The sequence below is a fragment of the Harpia harpyja genome, chromosome 11 (assembly GCF_026419915.1).
Source record: "Harpia harpyja isolate bHarHar1 chromosome 11, bHarHar1 primary haplotype, whole genome shotgun sequence".
NCBI lineage: Eukaryota > Metazoa > Chordata > Aves > Accipitriformes > Accipitridae > Harpia > Harpia harpyja.
The window spans coordinates 4,337,520-4,353,146 of NC_068950.1; the positions used below are offsets into that span (position 1 = coordinate 4,337,520).

General features: G+C 44.8%; 1 protein-coding gene across 1 annotated transcript in view; it reads right to left on the reverse strand.

Annotated features, from left to right (window-relative positions):
* The window catches only part of MLLT1 (MLLT1 super elongation complex subunit), a 32,670-nt gene extending 19,758 nt beyond the window's left edge, over nucleotides 1-12,912 (reverse strand). The window contains exons 1-3 of the mRNA XM_052801355.1: nucleotides 12,770-12,912; nucleotides 9,489-9,669; nucleotides 6,653-6,735 (exon numbers count right to left, since the gene is read on the reverse strand). Coding sequence (XP_052657315.1) covers nucleotides 6,653-6,735; nucleotides 9,489-9,669; nucleotides 12,770-12,781 — 276 coding nt within the window. The 5' untranslated portion in view covers nucleotides 12,782-12,912. The remainder of the gene's footprint in view (nucleotides 1-6,652; nucleotides 6,736-9,488; nucleotides 9,670-12,769) is intronic.
* Nucleotides 12,913-15,627: the final 2,715 nt, after the last annotated feature.

The window sequence follows — 15,627 nt, forward strand, 5'->3', positions numbered from 1 at the left end:
TCCGAACAACCACCAAGGGGTGGGGGGTGGGGGGCGGGGAGAAGGAGGAAAAAAAGAAACCCCAAACCAAGGAAAATCTCTCTCAATTGACCTGGACCTACACATCTAACTTTAAATGGAAAGCCACACTGAATCCACAGTGCCACACTTCAAAGCCTTTCTAAATCACATGTTGAGATCTACACATCCTGCTGCTTGGAGTTGCAACAGAGTGTAAGTACTTCTTCACCCTACAAACTTAGGTCCAGGCAGTCTGTTTTCATCCTGCAACACCACTTCAAGTACTCCTGCTTGAGTAGCAATTATATGCACAAGCCAAGCTTTACTCTTAGCTGATTCCACCTTCTGATATTCAACCCTTGATGTCAAAAAGTAAAACTGAAAGAGGGAGAGACTTACTTTCTGTGGATATTTTGTTGCTCTCTGAGACCATACCCTATTCTAAACGGCCTTACTTCCAAGAAAGGCTTTAGAAAGAATGGATCATATCCATTTCTAACTGGTAGATATTGCAGTTATTCAGATTAAAATTCAACGGTCAATTTGGACATGAAATGGTTAACCTGGTATGGGATCTCTCAGCAAGCCACCTTAGAACCCCAGTTTATATCTGCCCCTTAAATCTTACGATGCCATAGAAGTAAACTAGAAGTGTGTACCACAGACCTAGGGCCAAGCTTTTATTTGCAGCCACCATAAATTTCCCTCCATCCAGTGAATCCCCCTACTCCACCTCCAATCTCCAGAGCTGAGCACATCACACTTTATTTTTACTGTTTTCCAGCTTCCTGTCTGCACTGACTGTCACTGCACTGTTACGAACACTAAAGTTGCTTTATTTTTCTTCTGAGTTCTGAAATAATGGGTTAAAGTTCTTTTGGCACTTTTCGCAAGAGGAGGAATTTTTCAAAGTCTTTTGTTAAAATTTCCTTGTCCTGTTTTTAAGGCAGGGTGTGCCCTTTGCCACTTAACACAAATCAAAAGAATTTCACTGGTAGCGCGCGCATAAAGCTCATAAATCACTTTTAGAAAGCCATAAAGCAAAATTATCTACAAAAATCTAGCACACCAAGGAAGCAGACTCATGGTTATTCAATAACTATAACATCTAACACTACTTCCCTTTTGCCATAGATCCAGCCTGACAGAGTCATTTATCCGTAACCGGTCCATAACGTTTGTATAAATGAAACCCCCTTTCCAGGCTCGTACAACCCGTTCGACTAGTCTTCCACCCCGCTTCAAGACAGGACATTTAAAAGCGAATAGCCCAATATTCATTTTTTGAAGCAAGTAGCCTTATGTTATACTCTGCTAACAAGTCCATGAAACACCCTTGTCTTTTTTGAGATTCTACAGGGTTAAGTAAAATAACTGAGAACAGCATTTTGGAACTCTCCCCCATCTGAAGCCTATTACTTTGTTTCAAAATTAGGAAAATATACTCACTGCTCAAAGACAAGCATTTAATAATCTACTAGCTCTTACAAATACATGATATGATGCTGGCATGGCTAGTAAAGCTGCTACATTCGACAAGGCTTCCTTGCCAGGCACTGCAATCTATTCAGCATATGGAGATGCCTATCGATGTGCCACACTGAACAGCTACCAACACACACAGAGCCTGGGTGTTTTGGCCAGGAAAACAGTCTGCTCAGATAGAAGAATGGCTAAACTGATAATACATATCAATTTATGACAGAAAAAGGTAAAAAAAGATTCACCACTCAGCAGCAGCACAAAAGAAAGTGCTGCAGGCTTGGTAAGACAGACCATACAGAACAGACCTAAAAAATGTCAGCAACAAATGCTTCCACTTCAAGGCTAGACAAAACAACAAGTTTTACTCCTCCTTCCACAACTTTCAGCAACGCTGAATAACTAGCAGGTCAAATCTACTCCTCCCTTCCCCAAACCTGTGCAGACCCTGCCCCAATAACACACCCATTTGTTAAGTAAAATCAAATGTTTCATGCAAACACGGGCTCTTCAGCGACCTTCCTTAGGTGTAATTCACAGGCCAATACCTTCCTGATGGCACAGTCCTGAGACATAGTTCTAACTGATCTCCAGTTTCACCTACCCTGCCATACGTGCAACCTACATTCCTCTCCACTGAGTTCCTACTTTGAAACATAAGTAATTTTTCCTTTCCCCAGTATTTTTCTATGTATTTTATATCACACCTCTAAATATTGCAGAAGGGGTAAAACACGCATGTTTTTATTTTGAACCTCACTGGAAAAATCAAACAGATTTCTCTGCTTTCTTTGCTTACCTCCCCTTTCACTAACAGAAAAAGCCCAAGTTACATGTACCCATTATGTAAATACTGGAAGCCTTTTATCTCTAGCACTGAAATTGGGAGGTAGTATCTTTAAAGAGACTTTAATACAACATCTTATCCATGTTGCATTACTATCATCTGCCTTGTATCAGAATAGCATGAAAGTATACTAGACCTTTAGCTTTTGGGGGCGGGGGGGATTGATCTAATTTGATCAGGATGCAAAAAAATGTAACGGGATGAATACCAAAGTCATACCTGTATTACAGCCTCCAGATTACAACATACACCACTATAAGAGATGTATTTGGAGACAACAATGAGGCCATGAAAAAAGTCTCAAGACTGTTGAAACTGAGTGGGGGAGAGGGAAGAGCAGCAGAAAAACAGCGACACATTTATTGTACCCAGTTTGTATTGATTCAAGCACCACAAGCCACTCACAGCAGCCCTCGTTATAGAAAGGAACACAAAGGATTTAAAAATAAAAATAGCATACTAACATTTTCAGGCCAACAATCCCAAATGATCCACTATCATTAGTCAACTGTGCTTTCAAAAGCTTTATCACTCAACCTACTGAGACCCTGCCATTTGTTTTTCAGGTTCAGTTACAGAGGCAAAGGCTCTACCAGGCCACCAATATCAAATAAGACTGCAAGTCCTATGGCCTGTGTAGACCACCACAACTCTCTAGAAAGCTCAGATATACAAACTGTCCAGGTTCACAGCAATATTCAAAATATATATTCTGTAATTCAAATGACAAGACTGAGAAAGCACCTACTTACTGAGGAACTGAACTACAGCACAGGAAGGACAAACACATGCCAACAAGGCATAACTTCGTAGAGGACAAGAACAGGCTCTTGCACCTTTTTTAATGCTCTGCTGACACTTCCCTGTCCGACAGAAAGGCACCAAAAGCTTCAGGGGGACCAAGAGCACCGACTCTACTACTCCAAACAGACAACAACAATATAAAAAAGCAAGTTAATGGGCAGTTTTATGCAAAGTTGCCTAAAAAAAAAAATCCCTGATAAAGTTCATTAAAATCATTCTTAAGCCATTCTTAGTAAAACTGTTCCTCAGCAGTGAACAGGCCCATGCTTCTCTAGCCAAAGCAAAGAGTACACTGGCTCTGACAACCACTATTTATCATCCTAGTAACAAATTAGAACAGGGAAAGGAAACGGCTAAGAAAGCAGGCTTAAACTGTGGAAAAAAAATTTTCAGCCAACCATGGCAAAGATCAACCTCCACAGATTAGTTCACTCCCTCTTTAAATCCTTTCTCTTCTCACCCTTACAAAGCTAAACATGCATCGATAAACAAATCCCAAAGCCTTTGCAAGTCTTGTTTCAACTGAGAGGACACACATCAACAAAAACGTGCTAGAATTTAGGGAGCATATGGCCAGAAAGACCCGCCCAACGACTCCTGCCCAGCCACCTACAAAATAGCATTTTCTACCCAATCCCAGAATCAATCCATAACATCTACTTGAAAAGAGTTATTCAAGGATGAGTCCCAAATGCTGTAATCAATTCAGGCAAATTCAGAACAATATATGCTCTACACACAACAGCTGATCCCCACCAGTGTCAACAGGTTTACAGAGATCAGAGTGAACATATGGTCTGAAAGTAGTAAAGACTTATTTATTTGGTGCTTTAGTGTCATATTCTTTAATGCAGGAGAAAATAGACTGTATTCTAAAGGCTTTGCCATTCCTCCTCCTCCTCTTTCCCAATCTTTTAAATTGCTGCTCTATCCCAGTCTTTGCTTATCTTTTGTCTTTGCACTTCTATCTTTGCAGATTTACCTCTTACATTTCCTTCAACTCCACTTACTGAAAATACTCATAGCTGTTAATATTTCCAGATGGCATTATCACTGGGTAATAGTGGTCAGAGGAGCCAAATTCTTCACATCGTCAGGCAGCTAAGCTTCCAGCAATCATAAGTACCATGCTTAACTTCCAAACGTGCAGAGAATATAACATTTGCTGACATAAGGATGGAAAAATTACTTTTAAGCAGTAAAAGCAAATTTCAAACAACTTCAGTATAGCTCACGTATTTCAAGTTCATGGTTGAACCTGGGAACACGTCTCTGTTCAAATGGCATGCTGGAAGACGGAAGCCATCATGTTTTCCCTCAACCACTGCTTGCCCCAATTTAATAATGGGAGGTGCTGTCTGAAACTCCTTAATTAGTCAATTTGTCAATCAGCTTGAAAGTGGAAAAGAACTTCTCCATAATGCATGCATCTAAAAAACAGGGCAAAGATGAGTATTTTAAAGATTTGTAGTTTTGAAAACAATTCTGCAGCTAAACCTGTTCTCATATTTATTTTTCATGTTTCTGAACACCAAAATGCCAAAACCAAACCGCCTTCTCCTAAATTAACTGCTACTTCCATTGTTTCCAGTAAGAACAGAGACCACCTATTTCCCTTATTTATAAAACCCATCCTATCCCTAACACTAGAAAGAGCAACTATGCAGTCACGTGTTCATAGAAACAATGAGAAGTGATGACCCCGGTGGGTGTGAAACCAAGTTATATTCAGAAAAGCTGCCAGTTCCATATTCTGCAAGGAGCATACGAATATAAGGGATGGAGAGAAAGAAAGCATACGAATGCAGACTACAGTCAATGCAAATAAGTGCACCTACAAAAAAAAATACAGGAGAGGCAGAAATGAGAGAGAAGGATCTGAGGACTTGTGAAAGACAAAGACACTGGAGACCTGCAGGGAAAAGGCAAGTGTGAGAAAAGACTGGGAGAAGAAAGGAAGGAAAAATAAAAGGTAAGAGTAGAAACAAAGCATAGTTCACCCATCACAGTCATTTGAGATTCCCCTTACAAGAAGTTATCATGGAGAAGTTGACATTTTTCAGTCAGGAACATAAAGGTAGTTTTTAAATCTGACCTAAGCCAACATACAGTGCAGATGAAGAGTTTCCTGATTTCCATCCAAAACCTCAGAAAAGCCACCAGAAGTCAAACTACTTTTAAGCTTTTGAGGGGTTTTATTTGCATTCAAGCCGTAGTTTTCAGTGTTTGCCAAAAAAGCTGCTTCTATCAACAACTTTCATCCTCTACTCTAACTGCCATTTCTCTTCACATCCTTTTGGCTTACCCCACCCACCCAAAAGAAAGTTGCGGGCAAAACGTTCCCAGGTTTAGAAGACAAGACTTCTTGTGGTTCAGTCTCATAATTTGGCTTATTACTCAGACTCATAAAGTGGGGTAAGAGCAATATGGTAGGCTAAAAAACAAACTAAAATGTTAATTATTCACAAATGACACCGCCAGGAGAGTGTTCTGTGCTAGACTGGGGCGAGAAGGAAACAATAGACAGATACATTTGTGGGAGGTACAATGGAAAGGATGCTGGAAAGCTAAATAGAATTAGGTTGTTACATGTGGTCTGCTGTCAACAAGACCTGGGGTTATGGCTTGTGCTTGGAGGGTTGAGGGGCGTGGGAGCATACATTATAGTATGTGGCTTAATGGTCAAATTTTTAGTTTATCTAGGTTCCCTCCTAGGGATGATAAGAGCAATTTTTTTCTTTATTTTTTTATTTAAGTAGTAATCAAACCCAGAAAGATTCAGTATTCATGTTTAACAAAACAATTTAACTGAAACTGAGTTAATATGAACACAAGTGCCCAAATCCCTATTTTCATAACCTTCTTCAAGTCATGCAGCACGTGACCTCTGTGGTAAGACTTAAAGCAAGCAATAAATCCCAACTTTTAACTTCCATACACTTGTTGGCAATGCATCTTAAGATTTAAAGTACTTAAGTGTTTTCTTTTTGGAAGAGTACTGAATCAGAACAACGGTATTTTTAACATAGCTGTAAATACTTGTCCTATATATGCAAATGTTTGTCTTGGGCCTATACAAATTTTATACCTCTACAGTTAATTTAATAAGATTGCAAATTAAAAAATTGGGGTTTTAATATATTGCCAGTCAACACAGTATTTACAAATGTTTATAAAAATCAGTGGTTTATGTTTATTTACTACCCTATTGGCATAAAATATTTTAAACTGCTTTAGTATTATCCATGCTAGAGAAGCTTGTTACAAGTGGTACAATCTCTGTTCAGATCTCTAGGACCATCACACTGTCCTGATATTACCTTTCTATACAATTCCATTTCTGCCAAACTCTTTCTTTTGAAGTCTGGCAGGAGCTTCCAACTCTCAGTTAAATTCTATTTATTAGACTAATAAAAAACACACACATAAAACAGTCACATAATTTAGAGTCTTTCTGTCAGGCAGTTTCAGGCTCTGGCACAGCTCAAAACAATTAGAAGACCAGAAATCAGATTCTACCTTATTTTTGAAGTGCACTTCAATGGGCATAATGAAGCCTGCGTAGCCAGACTCTTCCACTTTGTAAGGGGGCTCCTTGCAGACTGAAAAGAGAACAGACAAATGTTAGCTTTGAATATAATGCAACTTAATCTGAGCCAAAAGGAGGTGCAAGATGAGAAATGGGCCTCTGACAGCTCAGGACACATTTAAAACACTGACCTTTGGGGGGGGGGGGGGGGGGGGGGAACCACACCAAAATAAGATGGTGGTCATATGCTTAGTTAAGAACATGAAAATCTGTTCTTAGCTCCGCCCATGGAAAGGAAACATAAAACACTCCATGCCAGAGTCTCCATGAGATTCTTCCCCTCCTTTTGCAGTGAGATACAATTACATTTCTGTGCTGTTCCACAACAATGCAAACTGCCAGTTAAAGCTGTCTCACAAAAAAAGGCAAAGGTCCAAAAGGTGGGAATTGGAACAGTATGGGAAGCTAAAATTTACTTTGATGCTCACATTTATTAATCAAAACACTATACCACGCAAGCGGATTTTTTTTTTTTTTCCTTTAAATGCTTTCCTGCAATGCTCAATCTTTGTAATTACATAATGGCCATACTACAAGCTGCTTCATCCAAACGTGGTAACAAACCTGAAGGGCAGGTAAGCACTGCTATTTATTTCACATACAAGGAAACGGAGAAAGGTTAAACAGTTTGCCGCTAAGGTCACAGTGCTGCTTACTGCAGAAACGTTGATTACAAAAGTTAATCACTTCTAAGATTAATCTGCGTGCTTCCTGCCTCTGTTCCCCCTGTCCCACTACCTGTTGTATCTTCATGCTACTGAATCCTTCCCATCATCTACCACTGCATTTCAGTATAGTGATAGCTGACTCAAAGGATTCTAGGATCATTTATTGGGCCATGACATAGCTATACATAACAGCTGCCAGAAGAAACTTGAGACCAGCACAGATATTCTCCCTCTCAGGAACCGGATGCACTTGCATATAATTTATGCACTACAATATATGTAAATAAAGTCAATTAAGTAATTAGAGGAATTCAGTGCAAATCTTTTTACTTTCTCTAAAGAATTCCAATTAATTAATATGATTAGGAAACAGTACCTCAAACCTACAAGGCACACAAATTATTTTTTCCTTTAATGTAGATATATTATCCCCAGCTCTAAGCACTTCCACCATGATTAAGGTGCTAGAAAGCAGTACTCAAAATTCAACCGTGAAAAAAAGAACGTATCTCAAAGTAATAAAAATCTCTAGACTTGCTTTAACTTGAATTTCATAGAAGAACCCTATCATTTAGGGGAAAAAGCCCAAAACCAAAGAACCGTGCCAATATGGCAGCAGGAATCTTAAGACTATCTGCCAAGCAGCCTTTGTTCCTTTGCCACTCTATTCTAACAAATTAAAATTACTACACAAGCAATCTGCTAGCAGCACAAACCTACCTTCACCAGTAGATTTTGCTCCAAGTAAGAGCAAACCATCTGAAGAAACCCTTCAAACAAATCTAGAAATAGTATGCATACCATTTATGTACAAACCAGACACACTTCAGTCAAAAGCGAGCTGGCATCATGAGCAAGCTTAAGCAAGCACGCAAAACCTAGAGATCGGAAAAAACTGTCTGTTTAAAGGTAGATGATATGGCAACCAATTGAGCAAAGACCATGTACTATCCCAACACAGTTGTTTGTAATAAAGTAATTACACCAGACAACAAGAATTGTAGCACAGCAGATTGTAACTTTTATTCATAAATTAGCTTTCAGCTCAGTATTGCACTTGCTTGTCATACATCAGTTTTAGTACATCAGTTTGAAGGAGATATTATTAACATACAGACTAGATTCACATCCTTATGAGCTGAACACCTTTGAGTTACTTTCCACTGTGGACTCTCACAAATAACCAATGTAGTAGGTAGTCCTAAGACATCCTGCGTGACCAGCAGTCTTCAAAGTAATATTCCAAAGAATGCACATTACGAAGTAATTTACAGCAGTACTCTTAGGCAGCCAGCATTCCTTGTAACACTACATAATAATAACACTGCAGATACAGTTAGACAATCTTAAGCAGATCTAACTCTGCGCTGCTGCCGAAAAGGGCAATTCCTGCTCCTCCACCTCAACCACGCGTTCCTGCTGCCCCGTGCCAAGAATAAGGTTCATGTTGCTGCACAGTCAGAAAGAGCAAAGAATAGATCCAGCAGAAAATAACACTACAATCTGTATACTCTCCCCAACCATGCTGACTGTCCAGTGCTTGCACACATACATGCAGCTGGAATGTACAGCCAGTGGCAAAGAGATCATCACCCCTTTGGCATCACTGATTTCTGCTGGGTTTAATACTACCTGAACTGGCACCTGAGACTAGAAATTGCAGAAATCCTGATGGCTACTTAATGACCAATGCCAAAGTCTACATACTCCAGTATGTATACGAGCCCAATATCCGAGCATCTCCCACCAATCACATGCTTCCAGCTTGTACTGGCAAATATTAACAAATTAAACCCATCCTTCCCATTTTGTAACATGAATTATCTTCTGCTGTCACTAAGTGTCTTGAGAACCTGCATGTACTAATGCTTAAGTAAGAGGATAAAGCATCTCACCTCCAGGCCTTTCATCAGAAGAAAGGTCCCATTCTCTCTGACCTTCCTCAAACAAAGATGGTAAAGGTTAAAGCTGAAGCGCACGCAACATACGTTTTGCTCCTCTTTAAGAAGATATTTTACAGAAAAGTGACAGTCCAAGACAACATTGACTTGCACAATGCTCTTTCATACTAATAATGGATCTTTAAAAATACACTCACCTCGCTTGGGTTTTGGGAAGCTCTCATGTAGCCGAAAGACCACCCTTTCCACAAAATGCTGGATGTCACACTGCTCCGGGCCACGGACAAATACCATCCAGTCATGAGTAAACCCTTCGGTGGTGGGCTTTTTTCGCAGTTGGGCTCGGTGCCCCAGCTCCAATTTTACTTGAACCGTGCACTGTTTTAGAACAGAGGTAAGACCATAAGCAAAATGAAACAGCTTACATGTTAGGCATAACACTGAGCCCCACCGACAGAAGATGCTAGATCACCGCAGGGGAGGAATACAACAGCCTCCATGGAGAGATTAGTCTCATACTGAAAACTACGGTGTTGTCAACAGAAAAGGTACCATAAAAATAGCTCCCAGCACCATTTCATACCTGTTTTCTTCCTAATATTAGCATTGCAGAGAAAACAGCTTTAGAAGAGGGATAGGTTTATCTGCCTCACTTATCATCTAAATTGTCAGCAAAGTCCTAATTGCAGAATCTTTATTTCTAGAAAGTGTCAGAGACAGAACTTGATGTTCACAGCTTACAGAATTCACAGCACTGACAGAAAACTAATGTTAAAACAGGAAAAATTAGATCATGAATTGGTGATTTATGATATTCTCTAGAATATGTAATCCATTAAACTATGACGCTCTTTGTATTCTTTTAAATATATTTTATTAAGACACTTTCAAAGGCCAAGTTAACATATAGCATGCCTTCACAATATCCAACACTAAAATGACCTAATTCCGATTTGCACTCCCGAATCCTACTCTAATCATTGAGTAACAGAGAAGGTGTATTCAGTGTCTCACTCAAAGCACAAAAATCCCATTAAATGTCTTAAAAACCAGATTAAATTAATTGTGAAGATCCACATATTATTGCAGACTTCACAGCCAGAAGAAAGGAAATGAATTAAACAGATGTAACAGAGGAAAGGCAAACGTGATTCAGACACAAGTTAAAGCAAGCAAATCTTGGGGCAATATTTGTAGACAGGGAATAACACCTAAGGTATCCAACTACTTACTCATTTTGTGCATATATGTTATACAAACTAGACCAGCAGCACAGCGATCTCGAACTAAACGCATCAAAATCCACCTTCAGCAACTGGAAACTTATAAAAAAAGGGGCAGTTTTTAGTCTTTACCCCATTCTTCACCTGAGGCTTAAAAATAAGTGTCATTCTTTCTGGCAGTTCTCAATTACCATTGGGAGAGGCAACATTATTTGTCATTACCTATATTATAGGTGGACACAGAGCCAAACTGAGGGCATGATGTTAGACAACGAACATGGAAAGAGAAAGCTTCCTGAGCTCTAGATGAATGTTTAGGAAAAGTATTACCCTCATTTTCCCACTGAGGAACTGCAACAAGGAGTATGACCATGATTAATGCTCAAAAAACATTTTGCATATCCAACCTGACATTTTATGGGAATGTGATTTTTCGGAGCATGGTTAATACTTTCTGAAAAAGCATAAGTCACTCAATCACAGTATGCTTTTCTTTGTAAAAAGATCACCCAGGAGGTCTACAAAGTACCAGGCATCAAAGCTCAACCTCCCAAATTGCAGTCCAGTTCTAATTTCAACTAGAAGCCTTAACACACTCTCTCAGGCAGTTATCTTTATAGCAAAATACCTTCAGCTGCCATCCAACGCATCAATTCTAAGACTCAGGGACAAACTCATCTCATTAATTGCTTCACTGGTATTACTACAACATTTCTTTAGGTTACCTTCCTCTGCAAGTTCTCTTGGCAGGCCATTTTTTCCCATTCTGTGCTTTAGAGCTTATCTACACTGGCTCCATCTCGCTCCTGTGCTAAAAATGAAGGTACACGGCTGTCTGTTCTTTCATGTCGTATTAAGGAATAAGAAAAAAAGCAAGGTGTGTTTCACTCAAAGCACACCAATCTCTCCTATGGTGGAAGAACAGTATGTGGAGACAGGCTGCCTAAATCCTAAGCTCACATAGAAGGGTGCTTGCAGGCCTGCTTTATCTGGGATACTTCCCACAGTGTTCATGCAAGCGTTCACATCAACTGAGCCAGTCTGTTCTGCAGCTTCACGTTATCGATTCCATAATTACCCTTTAAATTGTGCTACTGTTGCCAGTTACTACCCCTCTCCAGAGAAGTGCAAATGACTGTCAGTCTACAGAATTTGCCTTTCTAGTTGAAACGGCTGAGAAATTTTAGCTGAGAAACAGATGGGACTATGTGGAAGAGAACAAAATTAAACATAAAAGAGAACTGCTTAACTGAGAGTGAAAGTTGTACTTGCTATACTCCTCACATATCGGTCCAATTAACAATCACTACGAATTAAGCCAGAAGTTGAAACACATTTGAAAATAAGATCTCCCAACATAACAAACATCCAAAGTTGCTCCACTGAAAATGGAGGGGGTTTTTTTTCCAAGCGTGTCTCTCAACAAAGGGAAATCAGGATCCTATTCAAACAATTTGTAGTAATACAAAGGAGTCTGCTTTTCAACTTCTCAATAAACATTCTGAAGGCTGCTCCGGTTTTTTGTTTGATGTGCTAATTGCCTGAAAGCCGTAACCAGTTTCCATTCGCTCTCCTTTGGCCGATTATTCAAAGATAGCGGGGCTCACCTCCTGAACCTCAGGCTCGTAGGTAACCTGTTACCAGCTCGCACGCACTCGCACACAAAAGGCCTGAGCCAGCCTGCTCTAGATCACCTCAGGTAAACTTCCAGCATCCATCCCCGCCCGCTGCAGCACCGCCGCGACCCGTCCGCTAACCGCCGGCTTCCCACTGCCTCCCCGGAGCGGTAGTAACTCTCTCGGTGGCATTAACCCTTTACACCGCCGCTGATGGGGGTAGGAACGCCGGCACCACCCCTCCCCGTAAATAAGCCCGGGCAGGAATTTGCGGGAAATGCTGCTGCTGCTGCTGCCACCCCCCGCCGCGGGCGAGGCTGCAGCGCGGCCGCCCATTAAGGGACGAGGGCTGAGCAACCCCCCCCTCCAAAAAAAACCGGGGTGCGGGGAGGGCGTGTGACTCCCCAAAGCGGGGGGCGATGCCCCCCAACACCACCGGGGAGAATCACACCCCCCACCCCCCTCCAGGACGGGGGTGGGCCCCCCCCCGATGCAAGGCCCCCCTCCCCCGGTGCAGGAGGGGGGGCCCGGTCCCTCCCCACGCGTGCCCCCCACGCGGGGGGGGGGGAGGGAGGGGCGGCGCCGAGGGGCCCCACCCCCACGGCGGCGCGGCGGGGCGGGCGCCGCCGCTCCCCTCACCTGATTGTCCATGGCTGGGCGCAGCAGCGCAGCGGGCCCCGCTCGCTCGCTCGCTCCCGCCGCGGTGGTTTACGCTGGCCGGTCGGCGGGGGGGGGTCTCTTCCCCTCCTCTGCTTCCCCCCCTCTACGAGCGAAGCCGCTCTCCGTCCCCCCCCACCCCCCTCCCCGCCGCCTCGGCCGCCGCCGCCGCCTCCTCGGTCGCGGCCCCTCACGGCCCCGCCGCCGCCGCTCGCCTCATTGTGTGTCACTCACAGGCAGCAGCCCCGCCACCCCCCCCCCCCGCCGGCGCCCGCCCCGCGGAACCGGAAGCCGACGCCAGCAGAGAGGCACCCGCCCGCCGCCAATAGCCGCACCGCCTCACGCCTAGAGGCGGGGTTTCCGCCCGGGCGCCGCCGGCCTCCCCCGTCTCCGCCTGATAGGCAGCCGCTGCGCCCAATCGGCGGCGGGCGGGTTGCCGAGGAGGCGGGGGTAGGGGCGGGGACAGCGCTGGGTCAAGCGGGGAGTGGGAGGCGGGGCGGGTGGTGGGAGGGAGTGAGGCCTCGCCGCCTCCCTTGCCCCCCCCCCCCCCCCCCGCTTCGCCCGCGGCGGGCGCGGCGTTTCGCTGCGCTCCTGCCCTGCGGCGTGGCCGGGCTCGGGCCCGCGCCCCGTTCCCGGTTGCCTTTCCTGGGCCTGAGCCCCGGACCCCCGGGGCGGTGCAGCACGGCCGCCAACCGGCACGGGGAGCAAGCGCTTGGGCCTTGTTGTGCGCCCTGGCCGCCGCGCCAACCCGCCCCTTTTTCCTCCCTCGGCCCACGCTTCCCCGCCGCTGGCGGCAGCGAATCTCACCCGTTTATTAATTTCCTACACAAACGAGCTGAGAACAAGGGAAACCACAGCTCCCAGTACAGCGGACAGGGCAGTCCAGAATGGCTGGGCAGGGCTGAGGCTTGGCTGGGGAGGAAGCTGGCGGCACTGCTTGCCCTCGGTTCTCCTTGTTCTCCTTCAGCCTCTCTCCTTCCCCCTCATTTTCCACCCTCACTGTCCTTCATTTTCCCTCAATGCCCCCCTCCCTTCCCTCATTTCTCCTCAGTTTCTCTTAATTTTTTCCTGTTCTCCCTCGTTTCCCCTCACTCTCCTTCATTCTCCCTTGTTCTCCCTCAGTTTTCCCTTGCTCTCCTTCTCCTCTCAACTGCCCTCAGTCTCCCTCATTTTCTTTCTGTTTCTCTCATTTTTCCCTCAGTCTCCCCCATTTCCCTCTCGGTCTCCCACATTTTCCCCTCAGTTTCTGATTTCTCCCCTCGGTCTCCTTAATTTTTCCATCGGTGTCCCACATTTTCTTTCAGTTTCTCTAATTTTCCCCCTCAGTCTCCCACATTTTCACTCCATCTCCCTCATCTTCCCCCTCAGTCTCCCACATTTTCTCTCATTTCCCCCCTCAGTCTCCTTCATTTCCCCCCTCGGTATCCCACATTTTCTCTCAGTTTCATTTTCCCCTTGGTCTCCCACATTTCCCCCCCTCAGTCTCCCCCATTTTCTCTCATTGCCCCCCCTCAGTCGCCCTCATTTTCCCCTTGGTCTCCCTCATTTTCTCTCAGTTTCTTTAATTTCCCCCCTCGGTCTCCCACATTTTCCCTCCATCTCCCTCATTTCCCCCCTTGGTCTCCCACATTCTCCCTCATTTCCCCCCTCGGTCTCCCACATTTTCTCTCATTTTTCCCTTGGTCTCCCTCATTTTTCCCTTGGTCTCCCTCATTTCCCGCCTCGGTCTCACACATTTTCTCTCATTTTTCCCCTTGGTCTCCCTTATTTCCCCCCTCGGTCTCCCACATTTTCTCTCAGTTTCTCTCATTTTCCCCCTTGGTCTCCCACATTTTCCCTCCATCTCCCTCATTTCCCCCCTTGGTCTCCCACATTTTCTCTCAGTTTCTCTCATTTTCCCCTTGGTCTCCCACATTTCCCCCCCTCAGTCTCCCCCATTTTCTCTCATTGCCCCCCCTCGGTCTCCCTCATTTTCCCCTCGGTCTCCCTCATTTTCTCTCAGTTTCTTTAATTTCCCCCCTCGGTCTCCCTCATTTTCTCTCAGTTTCTTTAATTTCCCCCCTTGGTCTCCCACATTTCCCCTCCATCTCCCTCATTTCCTCCCTCAGTCTCCCATTTTATCTCATTTCCCTCCTTGGTCTCCCTCATTTTCTCTCATCCCCCCTCCCCTTGGTCTCCCTCATTTTTCCCTTGGGTCTCCCACATTTTCTCTCAGTTTCTTTCATTTCCCCCCTCGGTCTCCCACATTTTCCCTCCATCTCCCTCATTTCTCCCCTCGGTCTCCCACATTCTCCCTCATTCCCCCCCTCGGTCTCCCCCGTTTCCCCCTCAGTTTCCCTCTTTTCTCCTCTTTGTCCCTCACGTTCCCCTCCTTCTCCTGCGGTTTCTCTCACGTTCCCGCGTTTCCCCTCTTCCCTCCCCGCTCTCCCCTCGGCCCCCTCCGGCCGCCGCCGCTGCTCTCCGGCCCGGGCCTCGCGGGCCGCCCGCCGCCTTCCCCCGTGAGCGGCCGTGCCGTGATGGAGACCGCGGGGTAGAGAGGTGTTCGCGGCAGGGGAAACAATATCTCGTTTTCTGGTCTGTAGCGGGAGGCATTTGCAATGCAAATGGACCCAGGGATTCCTTCAGTGAAGCGGTGGTTATCAGCCGCAGGCTCAGCTGGGTGACGAGCCCGGAGGTCACTGTCCTGGCTGAGAAAGGAGCTGCTGGCTGCGGCGGGGGCATCATTAAAAGCCGCCCGCCCTGCAAACGCGGTTTTCTCAGCACCGCTGCTGACTCTGAGCGTGACATTTGCATCTGAAAAGTGGGTTTTGTTTACCTTTTCTTAGAGCTCTAAATGACAA